The sequence below is a fragment of the Scyliorhinus canicula genome, chromosome 12, assembly GCF_902713615.1.
Source record: "Scyliorhinus canicula chromosome 12, sScyCan1.1, whole genome shotgun sequence".
NCBI classification, from domain to species: domain Eukaryota; kingdom Metazoa; phylum Chordata; class Chondrichthyes; order Carcharhiniformes; family Scyliorhinidae; genus Scyliorhinus; species Scyliorhinus canicula.
This window is the reverse complement of record NC_052157.1, coordinates 102,125,821-102,149,549: the sequence shown is the minus strand read 5'-3', so window position 1 is coordinate 102,149,549 and position 23,729 is coordinate 102,125,821. Positions and strand designations below refer to the sequence as shown.

General features: G+C 46.0%; 1 protein-coding gene across 1 annotated transcript in view; it reads right to left on the bottom strand.

The window, feature by feature from the left end:
• camkk1a (calcium/calmodulin-dependent protein kinase kinase 1, alpha a) overlaps positions 1-23,729 on the bottom strand; it is a 123,257-nt gene that overhangs the window by 19,789 nt on the left and 79,739 nt on the right. Inside the window, exons 6-9 of the mRNA XM_038813088.1 lie at positions 16,725-16,858; positions 14,877-14,913; positions 10,995-11,016; positions 10,811-10,899 (exon numbers count right to left, since the gene is read on the bottom strand). Of these exons, the coding sequence (XP_038669016.1) occupies positions 10,811-10,899; positions 10,995-11,016; positions 14,877-14,913; positions 16,725-16,858 (282 nt within the window). The remainder of the gene's footprint in view (positions 1-10,810; positions 10,900-10,994; positions 11,017-14,876; positions 14,914-16,724; positions 16,859-23,729) is intronic.

Genomic DNA, 23,729 nt, shown 5'->3' with positions numbered 1-23,729 from the left:
AGCTCTACATCAGCATCCCCAGCTCTACATCAGCTCTACATCACCATCCCCAGCTCTACATCAGCTCTACATCATCAGCCCCAGCTCTGCATCACCATCCCCAGCTCTACATCACCATCCCCAGCTCTACATCAGCTCTACATCACCATCCCCAGCTCTACATCAGCATACCCAGCTCTACATCACCATCCCCAGCTCTACATCACCATCCCCAGCTCTACATCACCATCCCCAGCTCTACATCACCATCCCCAGCTCTACATCACCATCCCCAGCTCTACATCACCATCCCCAGCTCTACATCACCACCCCCAGCTCTACATCAGCATCCCCAGCTCTACATCACCATCCCCAGCTCTACATCAGCTCTACATCACCATCCCCAGCTCTACATCAGCTCTACATCATCAGCCCCAGCTCGACATCACCATCCCCAGCTCTACATCAGCTCTACATCACCATCCCCAGCTCTACATCACCATCCCCAGCTCTACATCAGCTCTACATCACCATCCCCAGCTCTACATCAGCATACCCAGCTCTACATCACCATCCCCAGCTCTACATCACCATCCCCAGCTCTACATCACCATCCCCAGCTCTACATCACCATCCCCAGCTCTACATCACCATCCCCAGCTCTACATCACCATCCCCAGCTCTACATCACCATCCCCAGCTCTACATCACCATCCCCAGCTCTACATCACCCCCCACCCCCAGCTCTACATCAGCATCCCCAGCTCTACATCACCATCCCCAGCTCTACATCAGCTCTACATCACCATCCCCAGCTCTACATCAGCTCTACATCATCAGCCCCAGCTCGACATCACCATCCCCAGCTCTACATCAGCTCTACATCACCATCCCCAGCTCTACATCACCATCCCCAGCTCTACATCACCATCCCCAGCTCTACATCCCCATCCCCAGCTCTACATCACCATCCCCAGCTCTACATCAGCATCCCCAGCTCTACATCAGCATCCCCAGCTCTACATCACCATCCCCAGCTCTGCATCACCATCCCCAGCTCTACCTCAGCTCTACATCACCATCCCCAGCTCTACATCACCATCCCCAGCTGTACATCACCATCCCCAGCTCTACATCAGCATCCCCAGCTCTACATCACCATCCCCAGCTCTACATCACCATCCCCAGCTCTACATCACCATCCCATTAGGGGCCTCACGGTAGCATGGTGGTTAGCATCAATGCTTCACAGCTCCAGGGTCCCAGGTTCAATTCCCGGCTGGGTCACTGTCTGTGTGGAGTCTGCACGTCCTCCCCGTGTGTGCGTGGGTTTCCTCCGGGTGCTCCGGTTTCCTCCCACAGTCCAAAGATGTGCGGGTTAGGTGGATTGGCCATGCTAAATTGCCCGTAGTGTAAGGTTAATGGGGGGGATTGTTGGGTTACGGGTATACGGGTTACGTGGGTTTAAGTAGGGTGATCATTGCTCGGCACAACATCGAGGGCCGAAGGGCCTGTTCTGTGCTGTACTGTTCTATGTTCTATGTTCTATCCCCAGCTCTACATCACCATCCCCAGCTCTACATCACCATCCCCAGCTCTACATCACCATCCCCAGCTCTACATCACCATCCCCAGCTCTACATCAGCATTCCCAGCTCTACATCACCATGCCCAGCTCTACATCACCATCCCCAGCTCTGCATCACCATCCCCAGCTCTACATCACCATCCCCAGCTCTACATCACCATCCCCAGCTCTACATCACCATCCCCAGCTCAACATCAGCATCCCCAGCTCTACATCAGCATCCCCAGCTCTACATCACCATCCCCAGCTCTACATCACCATCCCCAGCTCTACATCACCATCCCCAGCTCTACATCACCATCCCCAGCTCTACATCACCATCCCCAGCTCTACATCAGCATCCCCAGCTCTACATCACCATCTCCAGCTCTGCATCACCATCCCCAGCTCTGCATCACCATCCCCAGCTCTACATCACCATCCCCAGCTCTACATCACCATCCCCAGCTCTACGTCACCATCCCCAGCTCTACATCACCATCCCCAGCTCTACATCACCATCCCCAGCTCTACATCACCTCTACATCACCATCCCCAGCTCTACATCAGCTCTACATCACCATCCCCAGCTCTACGTCAGCATCCCCAGCTCTACATCACCATCCCCAGCTCTACATCACCATCCCCAGCTCTACATCACCATCCCCAGCTCTACATCACCATCCCCAGCTCTACATCACCATCCCCAGCTCTACATCAGCTCTACATCAGCATCCCCAGCTCTACATCACCATCCCCAGCTCTACATCACCATCCCCAGCTCTACATCACCATCCCCAGCTTTACATCACCATCCCCAGCTCTACATCACCATCCCCAGCTCTACATCACCATCCCCAGCTCTACATCACCATCCCCAGCTCTACATCACCATCCCCAGCTCTACATCACCATCCCCAGCTCTACATCACCATCCCCAGCTCTACATCACCATCCCCAGCTCTACATCACCATCCCCAGCTCTACATCACCTCTACATCACCATCCCCAGCTCTACATCAGCTCTACATCACCATCCCCAGCTCTACGTCAGCATCCCCAGCTCTACATCACCATCCCCAGCTCTACATCACCATCCCCAGCTTTACATCACCATCCCCAGCTCTACATCACCATCCCCAGCTCTACATCAGCTCTACATCAGCATCCCCAGCTCTACATCACCATCCCCAGCTCTACATCACCATCCCCAGCTCTACATCACCATCCCCAGCTTTACATCACCATCCCCAGCTCTACATCACCATCCCCAGCTCTACATCACCATCCCCAGCTCTACATCACCATCCCCAGCTCTACATCACCATCCCCAGCTCTACATCACCATCCCCAGCTCTACATCACCATCCCCAGCTCTACATCACCATCCCCAGCTCTACATCACCATCCCCAGCTCTACATCACCATCCCCAGCTCTACATCACCATCCCCAGCTCTACATCACCATCCCCAGCTCTACATCACCATCCCCAGCTCTACCTCTCTACTGAATCCATTTCTCTCCCAGACAAACATCTGAGGCGGAGCCAGCCTTTACCCCAGGTGACATACTTGACTTGAGATGAACTCCCAGTCACATGCCCAAACCATCAGTAAGACCATCTGCTTCCACGTCCAGAACTTTGTCCAACTGGCTAACCAATAGAAGTCAGAGAGTGGTGTTGGATGACAAATGTTCAGCCTGAAGCCCAGTTACCAGTGGCGTACTGCAGGGATCAGTTCTGGGTCCTCTGCTGTTTGTGATTTTTATTAATGACTTGGATGAGGGAGTTGAAGGGTGGGTCAGTAAATTTGCAGATGATACGAAGATTGGTGGAGTTGTGGATAGTGAGGAGGGCTGTTGTTGGCTTCAAAGAGACATAGATAGGATTCGGAGCTGGGCTGAGAAGTGGCAGATGGAGTTTAACCCTGAAAAGTGTGAGACTGTCCATTTTGGAAGGACAAATATGAATGCGGAATACAGGGTTAATGGTAGGGTTCTTGGCAATATGTAGGAGCAGAGAGATCTTGGGGTCTATGTTCATAGATCTTTGAAAGTTGCCACTAAATTGGATAGAGCTGTGAAGAAGACCTATGGTGTGCTAGCATTCATTAACAGAGGGACTGAATTTAAGAGCCGTGAGGTGATAACGCAGCTGTACAAAACCTTGGTACGGCCACATTTGGAGAACTGTGTGCAGTTCTGGTTGCCTCATGTTAGGAAGGATGTGGAAGCTTTGGAAAAGGTGCATAGGAGATTTACCAGAATGTTGCCTGGAATGGAGAATAGGTCTGACGAGGAAAGGGTGAGGGTGCTAGGCCTTTTCTCATTAGAACAGAGAAGGATGAGGGGCGACTTAATAGAGGTTTATAAGATGATCAGGGGAATAGATGGAGTAGACAGTCAGAGACTTTTTCCCCATGTAGAACAAACCATTACAAGGGGACATAAATTTAAGGTGAATGGCAGAAGATATAGGGGGGATGTCAGAGGTAGGTTCTTTACCCAGAGGGTAGTGGGGGCATGGAATGCACTGCCTGTGGAAGTAGTTGAGTCGGAAACATTAGGGACCTTCAAGCGGCTATTGGATAGGTACATGGATTACGGTAGAATGATGGGGTGTGGATTAATTTGTTCTTAATCTAGGACAAAAGTTCGGCACAACATCGTGCGCCGTAGGGCCTGTTCTGTGTATTGTTCTATTTACATGTTGTATACATTGTTCTATTACATGTTCTATGTTCTAACTCTGCCCTGCCTCAGCTCACCGGCTGCTGAAACTTTCCTCTCTGCTTCTGTTATCTTCAGATTTGATCATTCCAATGCAGTCTTAACCAGCCTCGCACATTCCACTCTCCATAAAGTGGAGGCCATCCAAAACCCTGCTGCCTGTCTCCTAACTCGCACCAAGTCCTGTTCACCTATCACTTCCTTTGCTCACCAGCCTACACTGACTCCCAGTGTACAACTCCATCCATGGCCTTACCCCCTCCTATCCCTGTCACAGCTCTCTAAGATGCTTCTCCTCCAATGCTAACCTGTTGCACATCACTGATTTTAATCGTTCCACCATTGATGGCCCTAGCTACCTAGGCCCTAAACTCTGAAATTCCCTCCCTAAATATCTCTGCCTCGTTACCTCTCATCTCCTTTATCACGTCCCTTAAATCTTAGCTCTTAGACCAAATGTTTGGTCATTCGACCTACCATCTCCTTTCATGGATTGATACAGATTTGTGATATTGCTCTCCTGGAGCGTCTGGGACATTTTACAATATTAAAGTTGCGATATAAACTCATGTTGTTATTGTTAAGGAAGGATAATCTGACCCAACAGTACAACTTTGTGTGATGCTACTGACATCAACAGCAATGCAACATCCTACATTTATATAGGTCGCACAGTGGCAGGCACTGCTGCCTCACAGCACCAGGGACCCGGGTTCAATTCCGGCCTTAGGTGATTGTCTGTGTGGAGTTTGCACTTTCACCCTGTGCAGACCCAATGAGCTGACCTCTTTCTGCACTGGAGGGATTCTATGATAAAATGCCTTTAGTGTAATAAAGCTTCCCAAGGTATTTCACATGAGCATTATAAAATAAAGTATGGTACTTAACACAAAGGGAATATGTCAGATGACCAAAAGTTTGGTCAAAGAGTAGGTTTTAAGGAGTGTCTTAAAGAGGAACGTGAGGTAGAGAGGTTTAAGGAAAGAATTCAAGAGTTCAGGGCCTGGGCAACTGTGGGACAATTCTGATTGGGAGTTCACAAGCGACCAGAATTAGAGGATTGCAGAGATATATTTGAGGGATGTGCGGCCAGAGGAGGTTACAGAGATAGTTTTGAAAAAGGCTTCAACAAAGCATCATCTGGACTCAAAACGTTAGCTCTTTTCTCTCCCTCCAGATGCTGCCAGACCTGCTGAGATTTTCCAGCACTTTCTCTTTGGTTTTGAGAAAGGCTGTGGAAACAAGGATGGTTCAAATAACATGTAACATCTAGAAAATATTCAAAGACTACTTTCTAGACACTTGTTATGTTTTCCAATCATAAATTCCTATCTCCACATTTATGCCATGTTTTTCTCCACAATCACATTCTGAAGATGCTGTTGTAGTGCAGTATGAGCCATGAAGCTGTGGGTTCAACGTCCAATTCAAGACCTGATGGCCATGGAAGGTGTGTTTGTCATGTAGCCAAACGGGTTGGTTATCAGCCTGTAAATCCTTCCTGATGGCAGATAGTGAGAGTGGAAGTGTTCCCTGGTCAGCCACACTGCAAAGGGCCATAGCAAACCACTGCAGTACTTTGCTAGGCGCAGTCATGGACCATCCAATGGAAGTACATGGTCAACAATGCTCTCTTAGGGTCTGGTAAATCTTGTCTTTAAATGGGTATAACTGTGAATAATTGTGAGGCCCACAAGAAATCAACCCCTCATAAAGCTTACATTAGCTTTTTCCCTTAGAAGTCAATACATAGCAAAACATCCCCATTCGATCCAATGGACCAATTCACTACCAAAAATCCCCATAGAAACAATGGTTCAATCCATAACCAAACACCTCCCATAGGGAACGGACCAATCCAATACAAAATAACCCTAACAGAGACAATGGACCAATCCTGTATTAAAGAGCCCCATAGAGAAAATGGATCAATTCAATATCAAACACGCCGAGAGAGACAATGGGCCAATCAACTACCAAACACCCCTATCGAGACTATGGGCCAATCCAATACCAAATACCCCATTGAGACAACAGGCTAATCCAATCCAATAACAAACACCCCCATATACACAATGGGCCAATGCAGTAGCAAATATCTATTATGGGCCAGAGTTTAGAAAACTCATGGAGTTCACCTGACCCACAACTTTTAATAGATTTTAGTTATGGGGAGCACAAGGGCCCACTTGACAGGTGTGATGCAACAGAAAACTAAAAGTATTTTTAGACAAGTATTTATTCTATGAATCCAGTTAACATTTTATAAACACACAGTTAACAGTTTATCAACTACCAACCCTGATCACCCCCCAAAAGATAGTGTTCTATAGGTAACCCTTAATAACTTTCTAAACAACATCCATAAGCTAAACCCTTTTTAAATAAAGACAGCAGGTTTGCATTCCTTACAGAAACTTTGAAATCGTCAAGTGATCTGGAGACATTCTTTAGATTACAGAGAGAGATCATAACATCTTCTTGCTTTGAATGCAGGGACAGGAATGGTTGTTGCAGGTTCCGGGGTTTAGATATTTCAGTAAGCTCAGGGAAGCTGGTAAAAGAGGGGGAGGGGTGGCATTGTTAGTCAAGGACAGTATTACGGTGGCAGAAAGGACGTTTGATGAGGACTCATCTACTGAGGTAGTATGGGCTGAGGTTAGAAACAGGAAAGGAGGTGTCACCCTGTTGGGAGTTTTCTATAGGCCTCTGAAAAGTTCCAGAGATGGAGAGGAAAGGATTGCAAAGATGACTCTGGATAGGAGCAAAAGTAACAGGGGGACTTTAATTTTCCAAATATTGACTGGAAACGCTATAGTTTGAGTACTTTAGATGGGTCCGTTTTTCTCCAATGTGTGCAGGAGGGTTTGCAGACACAGTATGTAGATAGGCCAACAAGAGGCGAGGCCACATTGGATTTGGTACTGGGTAATGAACCAGGACAGGGACTAGATTTGGAGGTAGGTGAGCACTTTGGTGATAGTGACCACAATTCAGTTACATTTACTTTAGCAATGGAAAGGGATACGTATATACCGCAGGGCAAGAGTTATAGCTGGGGGAAAGGCAATTATGATGCGATGAGGCAAGACTTAGGATGCATAGGATGGGGAAGGAAACTGCAGGGGATGGGCACAATTGAAATGTGGAGCTCATTCAAGGAACCGCTACTGCGTATCCTTGATAAGTATATACCTGTCAGGCAGGGAGGAAGTGGTCGAGCGAGGGAACCGTGGTTTACTAAAGTAGTTGAATCACTTGTCAAGAGGAAGAAGGAGGCTTATGTAAAGATGAGACGTGAAGGTTCAGTTAGGGCGCTCGAGAGTTACAGGTTAGCTAGGAAGGACCTAAAGAGAGAGCTAAGAAGAGACAGGAGAGGACATGAGAAGTCTTTGGCATATAGGATCAAGGATAACCCTGAAGCTTTCTATGGGTATGTCAGGAATAAAAGAATGACTAGGGTAAGAGGATTGTTATCACTAAGGAGGTAGTGATGGGCAAGCTAATGGGGCTAAAGGTAGACAAGTCTCCTGGCCCTGATGGAATGCATCCCAGAGTGCTAAAAGAGATGGCTAGGGAAAATTCAAATGCACTAGTGATAATTTACCAGAATTCACTAGACTCTGGGGTGGTCCCGGTGGATTGGAAATTAGCAAACGTGACACCACTGTTTAAAAAAGGAGGTAGGCAGAAAGCAGGAAATTATAGGCCAGTGAGCTTAACTTCGGTAGTAGGGAAGATGCTGGAATCTATCATCAAGGAAGAAATAGCGAGGCATCTGGATAGAAATTGTCCCATTGGGCAGACGCAGCATGGGTTCATAAAGGGCAGGTCGTGCCTAACTAATTTAGTGGAATTTTTTGAGGACATTACCAGTGCGGTAGATAACGGGGAGCCAATGGATGTGGTATATCTGGATTTCCAGAAAGCCTTTGACAAGGTGCCACACAAAAGGTTGCTGCATAAGATAAAGATGCATGGCATTAAGGGTAAAGTAGTAGCATGGATAGAGGATTGGTTAATTAATAGAAAGCACAAAGTGGGGATTAATGGGTGTTTCTCTGGTTGGCAATCAGTAGCTAGTGGTGTCCCTCAGGGTTCAGTGTTGGGCCCACAATTGTTCACAATTTACATGGATGATTTGGAGTTGGGGACCAAGTGCAATGTGTCCAAGTTTGCAGATGACATTAAGATGAGTGTTAAAGCGAAAAGTGCAGAGGATACTGGAAGTCTGCAGAGGGATTTGGATAGATTAAGTGAATGGGCTAGGGTCTGGCAGATGGAATACGATGTTGACAAATGTGAGGTTATCCATTTTGGTTGGAATAATAGCAAAAGGGATTATTATTTAAATGATAAAATATTAAAACATGCCGCTGTGCAGAGAGACCTGGGTGTGCTCATGCACGAGTCACAAAAAGTTGGTTTACAGGTGCAACAGGTGATTAAGAAGGCAAATGGAATTTTGTCCTTCATTGCTAGAGGGATGGACTTTAAGACTAGGTATGTTATGCTGCAATTGTATACGGTGTTAGTGAGGCCACATCTGGAGTATTGTGTTCAGTTTTGGTCTCCTTACTTGAGAAAGGACGTACTGGCACTGGAGGGTGTGCAGAGGAGATTCACTAGGTTAATCCCAGAGCTGAAGGGGTTGGATTACGAGGAGAGGTTGAGTAGACTGGGACTGTACTCGTTGGAATTTAGAAGGATGAGGGGGGATTTTATAGAAACATTAAAAATTATGAAGGGAATAGATAGGATAGATGTGGGTAGGTTGTTTCCACTGGCGGGTGAAAGCAGAACTAGGGGACATAGCCTCAAAATAAGGGGAAATAGATTTAGGACTGAGTTTAGGAGGAACTTCTTCACCCAAAGGGTTGTGAATCTATGGAATTCCTTGCCCAGTGAAGCAGTTGAGGCTCCTTCATTAAATTCTTTTAAGGTAAAGATAGATAGTTTTTTGAAGAATAAAGGGATTAAGGGTTATGGCGTTCGGGCCGGAAAGTGGAGCTGAGTCCACAAAAGATCAGCCTTGATCTCATTGAATGGCGGAGCAGGCTCGAGGGGCCAGATGGCCTACTCCTGCTCCTAGTTCTTATGTTCTTAAGAGTAGGGCCAGTCAAGGACAGTGGGGGCAAGTTGTGCGTGGAGTCCGAGGAGATAGGAGAGGAGCTAAATGAATATTTTTTGTCAGTATTCACGCAGGATAAAGACAGTGTTGTCGAGGAGGATACTATGATACAGGATACTAGACTAGAAGGGCTTGAGGTTTATATCGTGGGCTGAAGGGCCTGTTCTGTGCTGTATTTCTCTATAAGGAGGAGGTGTTAGCAATTCTGGAAAGTGTGAAAATAGATAAGAACCCTGGGCCGGATGGGATTTATCCTAGGATTCTCTGGGAAGCTAGGGAGGAGATTGCTGAGCCTTTGGCTTTGATCTTTATGTCGTCATTGTCTACAGGAATGGAGCCTTACTTCTGTTGAGGGCAAAGTCTTGGAAAAGTTTATAAGAGATAGGATTTATAATCATCTAGAAAGAGATAATTTCATTAGGGATAGTCAACACGGTTTTGTGAAGGGTAGGTCATGACTCAAAAACCTTATTGAGTTCTTTGTGAAGGTGACCAAAAAGGTAGAAGAGGATAAAGCAGTTGATGTGGTGTATATGGATTTCAGTAAAGCATTTGATAAGGTTCCCAACGGTAGGCTACTGCAGAAAATACGGAGGCATGGGATTCAGGGTGATTCAGCAGTTTGGATCAGAAATTGGCTCGCTGTAAGAAGACAGAGGGTGGTGGTTGTTGGGAAATGTTCAGCCTGGAGTTCAGTTACTAGTGGTGCCTGCGTGGGTTTCCTCCGGGTGCCCCGGTTTCTTCCCACAAGTCCCGAAAGACGTGCTGTTAGGTGAATTGGACATTCTGAATTCTCCCTCAGTGTACCCAAGCATGCGCTGGAATGTGGCGACCATGGGATTTTCACAGTGACTTCATTGCACTGTTAATGTAAGCCTACGTGTGACAATAATAAAGATTATAAGATTATTATAAGCAGTAATAAGCATCAAGAATAGGACTATAGAAAAATTGAAGGCATATCGAGGAAAAAGAAGTTTGGAAATAATGGATTTTGACTCTTTGAAAGAATTCGAAGGGCTGAATGGCCTCATTCTGTGCTTTAATTTTACTATATACATAAATAGAACATCCAAAGCACAAATTTGTTTACTTAAAATGATGTCTACATCTTTTGAACTGTGAAGATTCCAAAAATGAGTAAAGATGGGAAAAAAAGCTCCCTTGAAAAACATTTCAAAGTAACATCATCAACGGCCCAAATTTGTTGCCATAGTTTCAAATTGTTTATAATTGTTACACTGTAATGGCTCAAAACGAGAGCAAAAACAAATTTTAAGCACAAAATAATCTGATTGTTGGAATAAAACTGCAACAACATCAAGAAGGCATTGCTGAAGAGATCAAAATCAAAAATGTGCAATCAGGCCGTTGCTTTGGGAATGCAGTGTTTAATACTCACGGTATTCGATGCCCAGAATGATATCTCTGAAGTAGAAATGTGTCTGTTCTTCAGAGAAGAGGTTATCAGTCGGTACTTCCATCACAGGACTGAACAGTTGAGAGAAAAGAATTGAATAGAATGGGAGAGTTAGGTCAACAACAACAGTGGAAAATAGCCGGGATAATATCAATTTGAGACTTACCCTTTACTCATGAGTTCAAAGACTGAAAGGAGAAGAAGAAAAAGAAGATGAACAGATGGTCATAGAAATTCAAACAAAAATCTTGCAATGGATTCTGTTTAATAAAGAAACAAAAGATTTTAATCATTTAAACCTTAATTTCCCACAAAATGTAACCTGGTCTAATTCTCCAGATGTTTGGATTTTCTTTTTGGAATTTGTTTTAACATTTTCCTCACATTTTTCTCACTTCCGCCTGGCTCCCAACAAATTTGAACGTGGAAGCAAATTGTTAAAAACTGTAGGCTTTTACTGGCTAAACATTGATTTCACAGCCTTTTGAGTTGTGATGTTTATAATGAACATGTTAGCATGAATCAAACACTTTCACAAGTAACAAACACATAGACCAGTGTCGAACATGTCAACAAATATCGAGCATGTTGAGAAGTAACAAACACACTCCTCAGCAGGTAATAAGCCACTTAAAGAAATACTGAAGACAGTTACAAGTATTGGATGGGGAGGCGATGGCTTGGGGCAGCACTGTAGCCTTGTGGTAGCACAATTGCTTCACAGCTCCAGGGTCCCAGGTTCAATTCCAGCTTGGGCCACTGTCTGTGTGGAATCTGCACATCCTCCCCGTGTGTGCGTGGGTTTTCTCCGGGTGCTCCGGTTTCCCCCCACAGTCCAAAGATGTGCGAGTTAGGTGGATTGGCAATGATAAATTGCCCTTCGTGTCCAAAATTGCCCTTAGTGTTGGGTGGGGTTACTGGGTTATGGGGATAAGGTGGAGGTGTTGACATTGGGTAGTGTGCTCTTTCCAAGAGCCGGTGCAGACTCGATGGGCCAAATGGCCTCCTTCTGCACTGCAAATTCTATGATATTACTGGACTAGTAATCCAGTGTCCCAGAGGACTGCTCTGGGGTCCCAGGTTCAAATCCTGTCACTGCAGATGGCGAAATTTGAATTCAATAAAAACAATTTTATTGTTTGGTAGTGTGGATGAGCCTTGGTAGTGTGGATGAGCAGAGGGATCTCGGTGTCCATGTACATAGATCCCTGAATGCTGCCACCCAGGTTGATAGGGTTGTGAAGAAGGCCTATGGTGTGTTGGCCTTTATTGGTAGAGGGATTGAGTTCCGGAGCCATGAGGTCATGTTGCAGTTGTACAAAACTCTAGTACGGCCGCATTTGGAGTATTGCGTACAGTTCTGGTCGCCTCATTATAGGAAGGACGTGGAAGCTTTGGAATGGGTGCAGAGGAGATTTACCAGGATGTTGCCTGGTATGGAGGGAAAATCTTATGAGGAAAGGCTGATGGACTTGAGGTTGTTTTCGTTAGAGAGAAGAAGGTTAAGAGGTGACTTAATAGAGGCACACAAAATGATCAGAGGGTTAGATAGGGTGCACAGTGAGAGCCTTCTCCCGCGGATGGAGGTGGCTAGCACGAGGGGACATAGCCTTAAATTGAGGGGGAATAGATATAGGACAGAGGTCAGAGGTAGGTTTTTTACGCAAAGAGTGGTGAGGCCGTGGAATGCCCTACCTGCAACAGTCGTGAACTCGCCAACATTGAGGGCATTTAAAAGTTTATTGGATAAGCATATGGATGATAATGGCATAGTGTAGGTTAGATGGCCTTTAGTTTTTGACTTCCCATGTCGGTGCAACATCGTGGGCCGAAGGGCCTGTACTGCGCTGTATCGTTCTATGTTCTATGTTCTAATCTGAAATTAAAAGTATAGTGATAACGATTGCCGTAAAAACCCATCTGGTTCACTAATGTCCTTTAGGGAAAGAAATCCCTCAAGGGCAATTAGGGATGGGCAATAAATGATGGAACAACCTGTGACACCCATGAACGAATAGGGTAGATGCTGATAGAATTGTTCCCCTTGTGGGAGAGTCTAGGACAGGGGTGGGCAAACTACGGCCCGCGGGCCGCATGCGGCCCGCCAACGGTCTTTATGCAGCCCACCAAGATCAAGTCATCAAAAAAAATAAATTTTTAAAAAAAAAATTTTTTTTTTAAATAATTATTTTTTTAAAAATAAGGTTAATGGTGGGGCTGTTGGGTTACTGGTATAGGGTGGATACGTTGACTTGAGTAGGGTGATCATTGCTCAGCACAACATCGAGGGCCGAAGGGCCTGTTCTGTGCTGTACTGTTCTATTTTCTATATGAGGCGCCCAGAATCATAACCGGGTGAAGCGCCATTTTTGAAAAGTAGAGAAAAAGAGGGCTAAAGGCAGGATGCCGCCGGGGGAAGCGCTGAGATATATGCCGCACGCTAATTGGTTACAACCGGGACTATTAATTAATATACTATGCGGCCCTTTTAAATTGTGAATTTCTGAATGTGGCCCTTGCACGGAAAAGTTTGCCCACCCCTGGTCTAGGACCTGAGGGAATAATCTCAGTGTAAGGGTTTGCCCATTTAAAACAGAGATTAGGAGGAATTTCTTCTCTCCGAGGATAGTGAATCTATGGAAATCTTTATCACAGAGGCTGGGTCATTAAGTATGTTCAAGGCTGAGATAGACAGATGTTTAATCAGTGAGGGAATCAAGGGTTATGGGGCAAGGTGGAAAAATGGCGTTGCGGGTTATGTCAGATTAGCCATGATCTCATTGATTGGTGGAGCAGACTCGATGGGCCGAATGGCCTGCTTGTGCTCCTACATCTTATGGCCTTATAACAAATGCTTGATATAATAGCATGTTTAAAGGCATTGAACAATAACCATAATCAGTAGCAAGCAGTAAACATGTTAACAAGTCCACGTGACAACATTGAACAGGTTAATACACTTTGTTAAACTAACAGACAGAAGAACTTCACACACACAAGTTCATTTTCTCAATTATTAGGGTGTTCAATATTTGTTGAAGTGTTTATTACTTGTTTGTCTGTTCATTATTTCATAATGTCACAAAACGTGGTTTGGATCTGAGCACCTTTACAATTTTCGACAATGCTCTTGAGACTTAACTGCCCGGAGATTCCTTACAGATCCTTAGTTCGGTTATCGTAATTTCACTGGAAAGATCAATAAGGAATTGCAGGTTAACTGGCTCATTTGCCTCCTCCTGAGTTTCCGACATAATAACAGAAATGCCTATCAAGCCCAGTGCCTGGGAAAACAGATGTTGACGGGAAGGTCAACCTGGCAACACAACTCTTCAGCCCATTGGTGGAGAATGAAGCCACAGAGAAGACGGTAGTCCTGTTTCTCCCCATCGGTCTGCCTGGAAGCTGGGGAAGCAGAGTGACACAGTGGTTAGCACTGCTGCCTCAGAGCACCAGGAACCCAGGTTCAATTCCAGCCTTGGGTGACTGTCTGTTCTGAGTCTGCACGTTCTCCCCGTGTCTGCGAGGGTTTCCTCCGGGTGCTCTGGTTGCCTCCCACAGTCCAAAGATGTGCAGGTTAAGTGGATTGGCCATGCTAAATTGCCCCTCAGTGTCCAAAGATATGCAGCTTGGGTGGATTGTCCGTGATCAATACTCGGGGTTACGGGGATAGGGCAGGAAGTGGTTTTTCGGAGGGTCGGTGCAAACTCGATGGGCCGAAAGGTCTCCTTCTGCACTGTCAGGATTCTATGGATTGAGAATAACATTGGCAGAGATTGAGAGGAACAGTGACAAAGACGCTCCTGCAGAATTGCTGCTCTGCTACTGATGTAATTAAATGCTGCATATTCCTCAGGATGTTCTCACTGGACTGCCATTTTGTAACTAGCTACAGATATACCTCACAGAACAGCAAGGTGCAGGAAACACTCATCATTTCTTTTATCAGATTGACAAACACTATGTAGTACAATACAACAACATTGATGTGGTGTGAGTAAATGTCAAAATAAAACACAGCAAGGCCTTAAAATAGTCAATCACATACCCATGTGTAGTTGGTCTTCAGTGGGATCATCAAGAACCTGGAATATAAGTAAGAGAGGAAATGCATATGGAAAAAAGATTTGTATTTATACAGCACTTTACACAATCTAAAGGTTCCTCCAAGTGTTCTACAGCCAAAAGTGGGCTTATGAAGCGCACTCACTCTTGTAAAAAAAATGCAGCAGATAACCTGTACACAGCAAGATCCCGCAAACAAAAAAGTGATCATTTATTTTAGTGATGTTGATTGAGGGATTAAATATCACACTGGCAACCCCCCCCCCCCCCCCCCCCCCCGGACAACCCTCTTTAATGTAGTACATGGGGATCTATTACACCCACCTGATAGCTCCTCACCACATCAAAAGCAGCTAAGTGCCTTCTGCTGTGTAAAAGAGGAAGTAAAATGGAATTTTTGATGTGGCGAGGAACTGTCAATCATATCAAGATAAACATTGTGATTAGCATTGAAGCAGGGTACTTGGGATGCATTCAAGCGCAGAGGGAAAGATAAATTAACAAACCCTCTAAGCAGCTGTGTCTAGACCAATAAAACTAAATCACTGGCTAATGCAATGTATTGCTGCATGAAATTGCATGTGAGATTTGCATTCAAAGGCTGTGAAGGGATTTGAAGCCCTTTGAAGTGTGCTTGGCTTTCGAGGAAGCCTCCGACATTTGTAACAGCTGCTGCTTTAAACACCTTTGTCTGAGGCAGTAGATATTAGGGAAGGGTATGTGAAAATGCAGTGATTTTTCACTCTACTGTCTGGACTGCTCTTCAGCTTTCAGGCAGGGATGACTGAGGGGAGCATCGGGGGGGGGGGGGTTTGATGAATGTTCTGATGAGGGGGTCTCTGATGGAGGGGTCTGATGGGGGAGTTTGATGGGGTCTCTGATGGAGGTGTCGGTGGGTTGGGGGTTCTGGTCACCCCCATGCATGCATGCTGGGGGGAGGGGGGGCGATCAACCTTAGTCCTGTGGTGGGGGCAGGGCAGGATTTGCATTGTGGGGTGAGGGGGACCGTCACCGGACCTCAGTATCGAGGCTGCCCGCTCAAAATGGCAGTCCACATCTAGCGCCAGCGTAGACCAGTGGTGATTCTCTGCTGGCGGGAGCACTTAAGTCTCCAGAGCGGAGAATCCAGGCCTAAAGTTGAGATCCACCAGTTGAAATTAAAACAACCACTGCGACAAATTTGAACTTAAGCACAACAATTTTTTTAACACTTTCCCTCATGCATTCAAAGAACGATATTAACTCATTGACTGCCTGTTGCAGAATAGCGTCGCTCAGGTGGAAGCTGTCTAGTGTTCTTTGTAAAAGCTAACGCAGACACCAAGCGCAGGAGCTGTTTCCTGGTGGGGTTTTCTCATGCTGTTGAGCTGACAGTAGCAAAGTTGACAGGGAGTGTGGGCTTAAATAATTAAATGATGTGATTAGTCAGATTAATAGAAAACAGAGTAAGTCAGACTAACTGGAAATGACTTAAAGGGGACAGCAGCCGGGGGAGGTGAGATGTACTTACGATGTCTCAATGACAAGAGATTTGGGCAGTTGTATCACTTGGGAGGAAGGGAGGGAGAGAAGGAGGGAGGAAGGGAGTGGAGGAAGGGGCTGCGAGATCAGAACTACTGCCTGTAACCGTTCGGGTGCCTAGGCAGTTGATGTTGCCAAATGTATACATTTCATAAAATTAAACCAATTGAATTATTTGGCAGTCTATTGGAGTTATGACATAAAATCAGTCTGGCAAACTCAAGAACCAGTTCAGCCATTTGCTGAGTTTGGAATGCAAACAATGCACTACTATCTGCTATTGCACGCAGTTGATGAATAACCACCTCACCTCTATCAGCTTGACAATGTTGGGATGGTCAAGTTTCTTCAGTATGGCTATTTCCTGGTAGACTCTTTCCAGGGGTGCCGGGGCCTTTGGCTGTTGGCCAGATGTGGACTTCGATCCTCGAGGAGGAGGACGACCTGCAAACCAGGGCAAGGAATGAGGCATCATCTCAAATGAAAGCAATGATCATGATGAGCATTCCTCAACACAGAACACCATAGGTTTAGTCTGGGAATAGTAGGAGCAGTTTAGTGGTTAAGCAATGCAATGGGGAGAATTTGAAAGCTGTGAAAGAAAAAACGAAAATATATCTCAGCGGGTCTGACAGCACCTGTGGGGAGAGAAGGGAGCTGACGTTTCCAGTCTGGATGACTCTTTGTCAAAGCTGGAGAGAAAGCTGGAGCGTGAAAGTTATGAATATGGAACTACGGGTTTTGTTTTGCAAAACTGAGTTCTCAGCGTCTGACGTGCCAGGGGAGCAAAGGTCACCAGGTCCAATAGGCTAAAGTTTCAGAAGATTCATCTACTTCACTCTGCTAATGGAAGTGATTCTGCTCCAAAACATTTACCCATTGCTTCTTCCGGACACTGACTGACCTGCTGTACGTTTCCATCTGTTTCTATTTGTAATAGCCCCCTCCTGTGGCCATTTGTGTATGTATGTAAATAAATAAAAACTGGTAAAACTAATTCAGTTGGGTACCTGAACTCCATGTGCATGAACCAGTATTTTTGTCCTGCAGAGTTATCAAAGCTCACTCCTGAAATGTCCAGTCAATTCTTACCGAAAGGGCGCTGTGAAAATCTGATAATCTTCCCTCTGCAGAAAAGACTGGTGCAAGCAGAGACCAAATCTGGTAACCCCCTCTCCGCAGAACAGGCTATTGTGAAGGCGGAGGCGTCTTCTGGAAAAGTTGCGAGTAAGATATACTGCTGAACTGCAAAGAAGATCACTACGGGCTGTGGGCCACAGGCTTTAAACCACACTCATACTGTTCAGAAGGTGCACTGAAGAACTCACCATCTAAAGCAAGAACAGTCACCTTTTGACCTTAATCCTTATTATTTTTTTATCCCTTTCCACCTCTCTGTGTTTGTCTGTCTTGTGTGTGGGTAGAAAGTGGGGCAATTGAAGGAGGAGTAGGTTAGCTTCCTTGTTATCCAGCTGTAATTACTGCAAGGTTCATCTTTATTCCGGTTATAAATAAATAGTAATTGTGTATCAACTTACAAACCCGGTGAATGTAATTATCAGACAGCCAAGGGCCAAGGAGTTTGGGAATTTGTACAAGAATGATCAGGTAATTCACTTGTGTTGTGACTCCGGGGCCTGCGGGATTGGAATTGACTGTGTATTAGCCCAGGGTGTCAGAACATCGGTTACAACATCTTTAAAAGAATAGCTTCTAACATGTTTCTTTCGTTAAACTAACTGGCCTGTAGATTCCTCCTCTCTGTCGCCCTTCCTTTTTGAATAAAGGAATTACATTTACTATCTTCCAATCAAATGGAACCATTCCTCAACACAAGGAATTATAGAAAATTAAAACCAACACGTCAACTATCTCACTGGACATTTCAGGGGCTGTTTAGCACAGGGCTAAATTGCTGGCTTTGAAAGCAGACCAAGCAGGCCAGCGGCACGGTTCGATTCCCATAACAGCCTCCCCGAACAGGCGCCGGAATGTGGCGACTAGGGTCTTTTCACAGTAACTTCATTGAAGTATACTTGTGACAATAAGCGATTTTCATTTCATTTAAAGACCCTAGGATGGAGTCCATTAAGACCCAAGCTCTTTCCAGCCCACAGCTCCAACAGTTTACTTGGTATAATTTCTCTGGTCATTGTAATTTTCCTTAGTTCTTCCCTCCCTTACATTTCCTGGTTTATAGCTGCTTCTGGGGTGTTACTCTATAGTGTAGACCACTGCAAAATTCCAGTTCAATTCATCTCCTTGCGTTCCGTTATCAATTATCCAGAGTCACTTTCTATAGAATTGATGCTCACTTTGTCAACTCTTTTCTTTTAAAAATAATTATAAAATCTCTTACTGTCTGTTTTTAGATTTCTGGCTAGCTTTCCCCCCATACGAGGACCATCTGTTTCCTGTTCCAGGGTGTCCTTGGACACACTGCTTTCCTTGGTTCTGCCATTAACACATTCTGATCCCTTAATGTGCCACTATCAGTGCCCTTCTTAGGCATGATCACCATCATTTACATTCCCTTTTGTCTTTTTGTCCACAACATCTTTGTCAATCTCCACCTATCGCTGGCCCTCTATCCAGCTGCACTGCTCCACACCGCGCCCCCCGCCCCCCCCCATTACAACAGTATAAATCTCATTCCATTTCCAGTTCTCTCTGCCTTTGACAAAGAATCATCCAGACTCGACGCGTTAGCTCCCTTCGCTCTCCACTGATGTCAGACCTGCTAAGATTGCCCAGTACTTTCTGTTTTAATTTCAGATTCCAGCATCAGCAATAATTTGCTTTTATCTTGGAGTTCCAGGGTCATTTGACACTGAGCGAAACACAAGCCAGTTTTATAATCCTTCCTCCCCAACGTGATACCTTATGTGCAGATATTTATAGAGACAAGCTCACCATGGAAAGGGGTGGGAGGGGGTTCTGAATGAGACAGGTAAACCAGGCTGAAATTATCTCAGGTATTTCCAAGGTACAGATCGCCTGCAGTCAGGAAAGATTTCACTTCAACCTGCAAGACTTGCCTTCATTGCTGACGCAATCATTTTGCCCAGCAGCCAGCCTTGATGGGGCTCTTCCCTCTTCCTGCCTCAATGCTGGCCTATTTATTCCTGCCTCTGTGATAAAATTCTGGCTGGAAAAGGTACGCTGGGAAGAAGACAGCCCCTCGGCACAAGTTCCTTTTCCGATTCACTGTCATCTGTTTTGTCACATGGTCCAAGTTGAACACTGGGGTCCTGCTCTCTCACTTTGTCACAATGACTCAATGAAGCTCTGGCCTATATGGTGCTACCAGTTCAGAAGCCAACAGACGTGACCAAGTGGGGAAGTGTGCAACAGTGTGGGTTCTATTTCCTAAACCCACTTCTCTTTTATCTCCTTACATCAATCTTCTGTGTGAGATGGTGAGAAGCCAGTTTTTTTTTGCTATAAATCTAAGAGTAATGTTTGGAGTTGGCAGCCACGGCTTAAGAATTTTTAAAGTGAATTTCACATTATTCCTTTGGTGGCAAATGTTGATGCTGATTAATGGAACACTTTCATCAGGAGCTGGTTTCGATTTCTCACTGTGCTCATTTTGTTAATGTTTGAGATTGCGATCACATCGCTAAATTCTCATCATTCCAACTCAAGTGCCGGCAGCTGTCTGGAGGTTAAACTTTGAACAATGTATATCGAGTTATAGAGTGACAGCCCGCCCAGTAAGAACATCAAGACAAACGGGCTACACAGCTCCAAGATAGCAGTAACAGTTTGTGCGCTCTCATAGAATCCCTACAATGCAGAAGGAGGCCATTCAGCCCATCGGGTCTGCACCGGCCTTGGAAAGAGCACCCTACTTAAGCCCACGCCTCCACCCCATCATCATTACCCAGTAACCCCATCTAACCTTTTTGACACTAAGGGGCAATGCAGTATGGCTAATCCACCTAACCTGCACGTCTTTGGACTGTGGGAGGAAACCGGAGCACCCGGAGGAAACCCACGTAAACACGGGGAGAACGTGCAGACTCCGCACTCGAGACTGGAATTGAACCCGTGACCCTGGAGCTGTGAGGCAGCAGTGCTAACCACTGTGCCACCTTTCGTTTTAACATATTCGCCATAACTGAATCTTTCAAGCAGATATGACCGAGGAGACAGGTGCTGCATTATGAAAGGTGCATCAACATCAGCCCACAATCCATCTCAATCAATCAGACTTAAAGCCACCTAAAGGAAAGATTCTCATTTATATCGCGCTTTTCATCACCGCCAGAATGCATAAATAGCTGCACCTCCTCAATTCTCCAGTGAAACTACCAGCTGAGGTTATGCTCTGAATTTGAGTCTCCCTATATATGTTCTTGAGTTAACTGGCAGCAGTTCCTCCTGTTGACAGTCTGACTGTCTCCCGTGTATGGGAGAGTTGATTCAGTTTCCTTGCTTTTTATTCATTCACAGGATAGGGGAGTCACTGGCTAGGTTAGGTTTATTATGCATTTCTAATTGCCCTCGAGAAGGTGGTGGTAAGCCACCTTTTTAAACGACTACGGTCCGTGAGATGTTGGGGAGGGAGTTACAGAATTTTAACCCAGCGACAGTGAAGGAACGGCGATATATTTCCAAGTCAGGATGGTGAGTGGCTTGGAGGAGAACTTGCAGGTGGTGGTGTTCCCATGTGTCTGCTGCCCTTATCCTTCTAGGTGGCAGATTTGGAAGGTGCTGCTGATGAAATATTGGTGAGTTGCTGCAGTGCATCTTGTAGATGGTGCATACAGCTGCCACTGGGCATTGTTGACGGGGGGAGTGGATGGTTAATGCAATGGGTGGGGAACTGATCTGGCAGGGCTTTCTGTCTGGATGGTGTCGAGCTTCTTGAGTGTTGTAGAAGCTGCACTCATCCAGGCAAGTGCAGAGTGTTCCATTACACTCCTGGCTTGTGTAGGTGATGGACATGCTTTTTTTTGTGGGGGCGGGGGGAGGGGGGTCAGGAGGTGAGTTACTCACTGTAGGATTCCCAGCCTCTGACCTGCTCAGTAGCCACAGTAATTATATGGCTGGTCCAGTTCAGTTTCTGGTCAATGGTAACGCCCAGGATTTTAATGGTGGGGGATTCAGCAATGGTAATGCCATTAAAAGTCAAGTGGTGATGGTTAGATCCTGTCATGTTGGAGATGGTCGCACTTGAGGCACGAATGTTACTTGCCAGGTTACTTATCAACCTAAGCTTGGATACTGTCCAGATCTTGCATTTGGACACGGATTTCTTCACATTGTGTAGCCATTGGCGAACATCCCCACATGTGACCTTATGATGGAGGGTAGATCATTGATAAAGCAGCTGAAGGTGGTTGGAGCTCGGGCACTACCCTGAGGAACTCCTGCAGTGATCATAGAATCACTACTATGCAGAAGGAGGACATTCGGCCCATCAGGTCTGCACTGACCCTCTGAAAGAGCACCCTACCTGGGCCTATGCCCCCACCAATCTCCGTAACCCAGTAATTCTACCTGACCTTTTTGGACACTAAGGGCAATTTAGCACAGCCAATCCACCAAACATGCACATGTTTGGACTGTGGGAAGCAACTGGAGCATCCAGAGGAAACCCACACAGACACAGGGTGAACGTACAAACTCCACACAGTCACCGAGACTGCAATTGAACCCGGGCCCCTGGTGCCATGAGGCAACAGTGGTAACCACTGTGCCACCCTGCTGCCCGGGACTGCGATGATTGACCTCCAAGAAACACAATAATCTTGTGTGTCAGGTATGACTCCAACCAGCAGATTTTTGCCCAATCCGAACAGCGTTTATAGTTTAACCAGGATGAGTCTGTAATGGGGGGGGGGGGGGGGGGGGGGGGGCTGTAATAGTGCAACCCCTGTATGACCTGGGTCAGATATGTGTCTGTTGCACATGTATGTTTGTCAATTTCTCATTAATTCTCTCTCCTTGGCTGTCAAGCACTATGGGACAGAATTTTATGCTACCCAGTAGGTGGATTTTCAGGCAGGGGGAGGCCCGGGAAATGCTCTGGCACCTTCCCCAGCACCTACCCACTCCCCCTCCCACCGCCATCACAATTGCACGAGTGACGGCAAAGTGTCGAGTGGTCCAATAGCCTTGTACCAATTAAGGTTGTTAATTGGCTAGATAATGCCCACTTAAAGACACTTCCCATCTCCACCACTATTTCATGGGCAGCTGGCTAAGACCAGGGATGGGAGGGAAATCCAGCAGGAAACACGGTCCTGGATTTGGGCAGGATAGAGGGCATGCTGCCTCCTTTATGTGCCGCCAATTTCAATTGAATGCTGCTTTTCCCTACCACCCTAAGCTAACTCCTCCCCCCTCATTCGGGCCCGCTGGCTTGGCCTCAGTCATACCAAGTCCTACTTACTTTGCATCCAGTTCCAGCATGAACATTATTGGAGACTGGCTGCAGTTCCAGTAGTGGCCATCACTGCTGGTGGCACTGCTGGGACTAGCGTGTTGCTGGCTGCCAGTTGGCTGGTAGTTCTTGGAACCAGTACCTCAAAGAACAAAGAACAATACAGCACAGGAACAGACCCTTCGGCCCTCCAAGCCTGTGCCGACCATGGTCCCTCCTCCAAAGATGGCAGCAAAAGTCTCGCCTCGAGGTAATTAATGTCCCAATGGAGGTTAAATCTCTGCGAGCCTACCAGATTGGATGAGAGTGGAAGATACACCCACTTCCATATCCAGCCACAGTTCCTACTCACTGAAACCCAGCCCAATGAGACAGCCTGTAGAGAGGAAAGGTGAAGGTTTTTTCCTTCTCTTTGAATGCAGTCCCCATTAACACTAGACATTAACACGGCCGAAACTCGGTTTGAAAAGTAAAGTTCTTTACTGCAGAGCAAGGTGAAAAATTCTGAACTGCGGGTCAGATAACAGCCACTTGGTTTACTCAGCCTTCTAATGACATAATAATATTAAATAAAATCTAGCAAACACTGTCCTCACTCTGGGGGATTGTTTTACTGAATTTAAACAGAATAATTCTGTGGCACTGTGCCCTGCGCATAATCTTGTTCCCTCTACCTACAAAACAGCTGATAGAACTCTGAATGAAAACTTTGGATATAAAGAAAATCAAATAAATGGGGCGAAATTCTCCATTTGAGAGACTATGGGCGGGATTCTCCGCTGCCCGACGGCGATATCATAATCAGCGATCGAACGGAGAATCCACTCCAACGCCCAAATTGGGACCAGCGGCAGTTTGAAGCCAGTCAGCCATGTTCCGCCCCCTCGGAAATGGTGTAATTACGTCGCACACAGTGCGCCA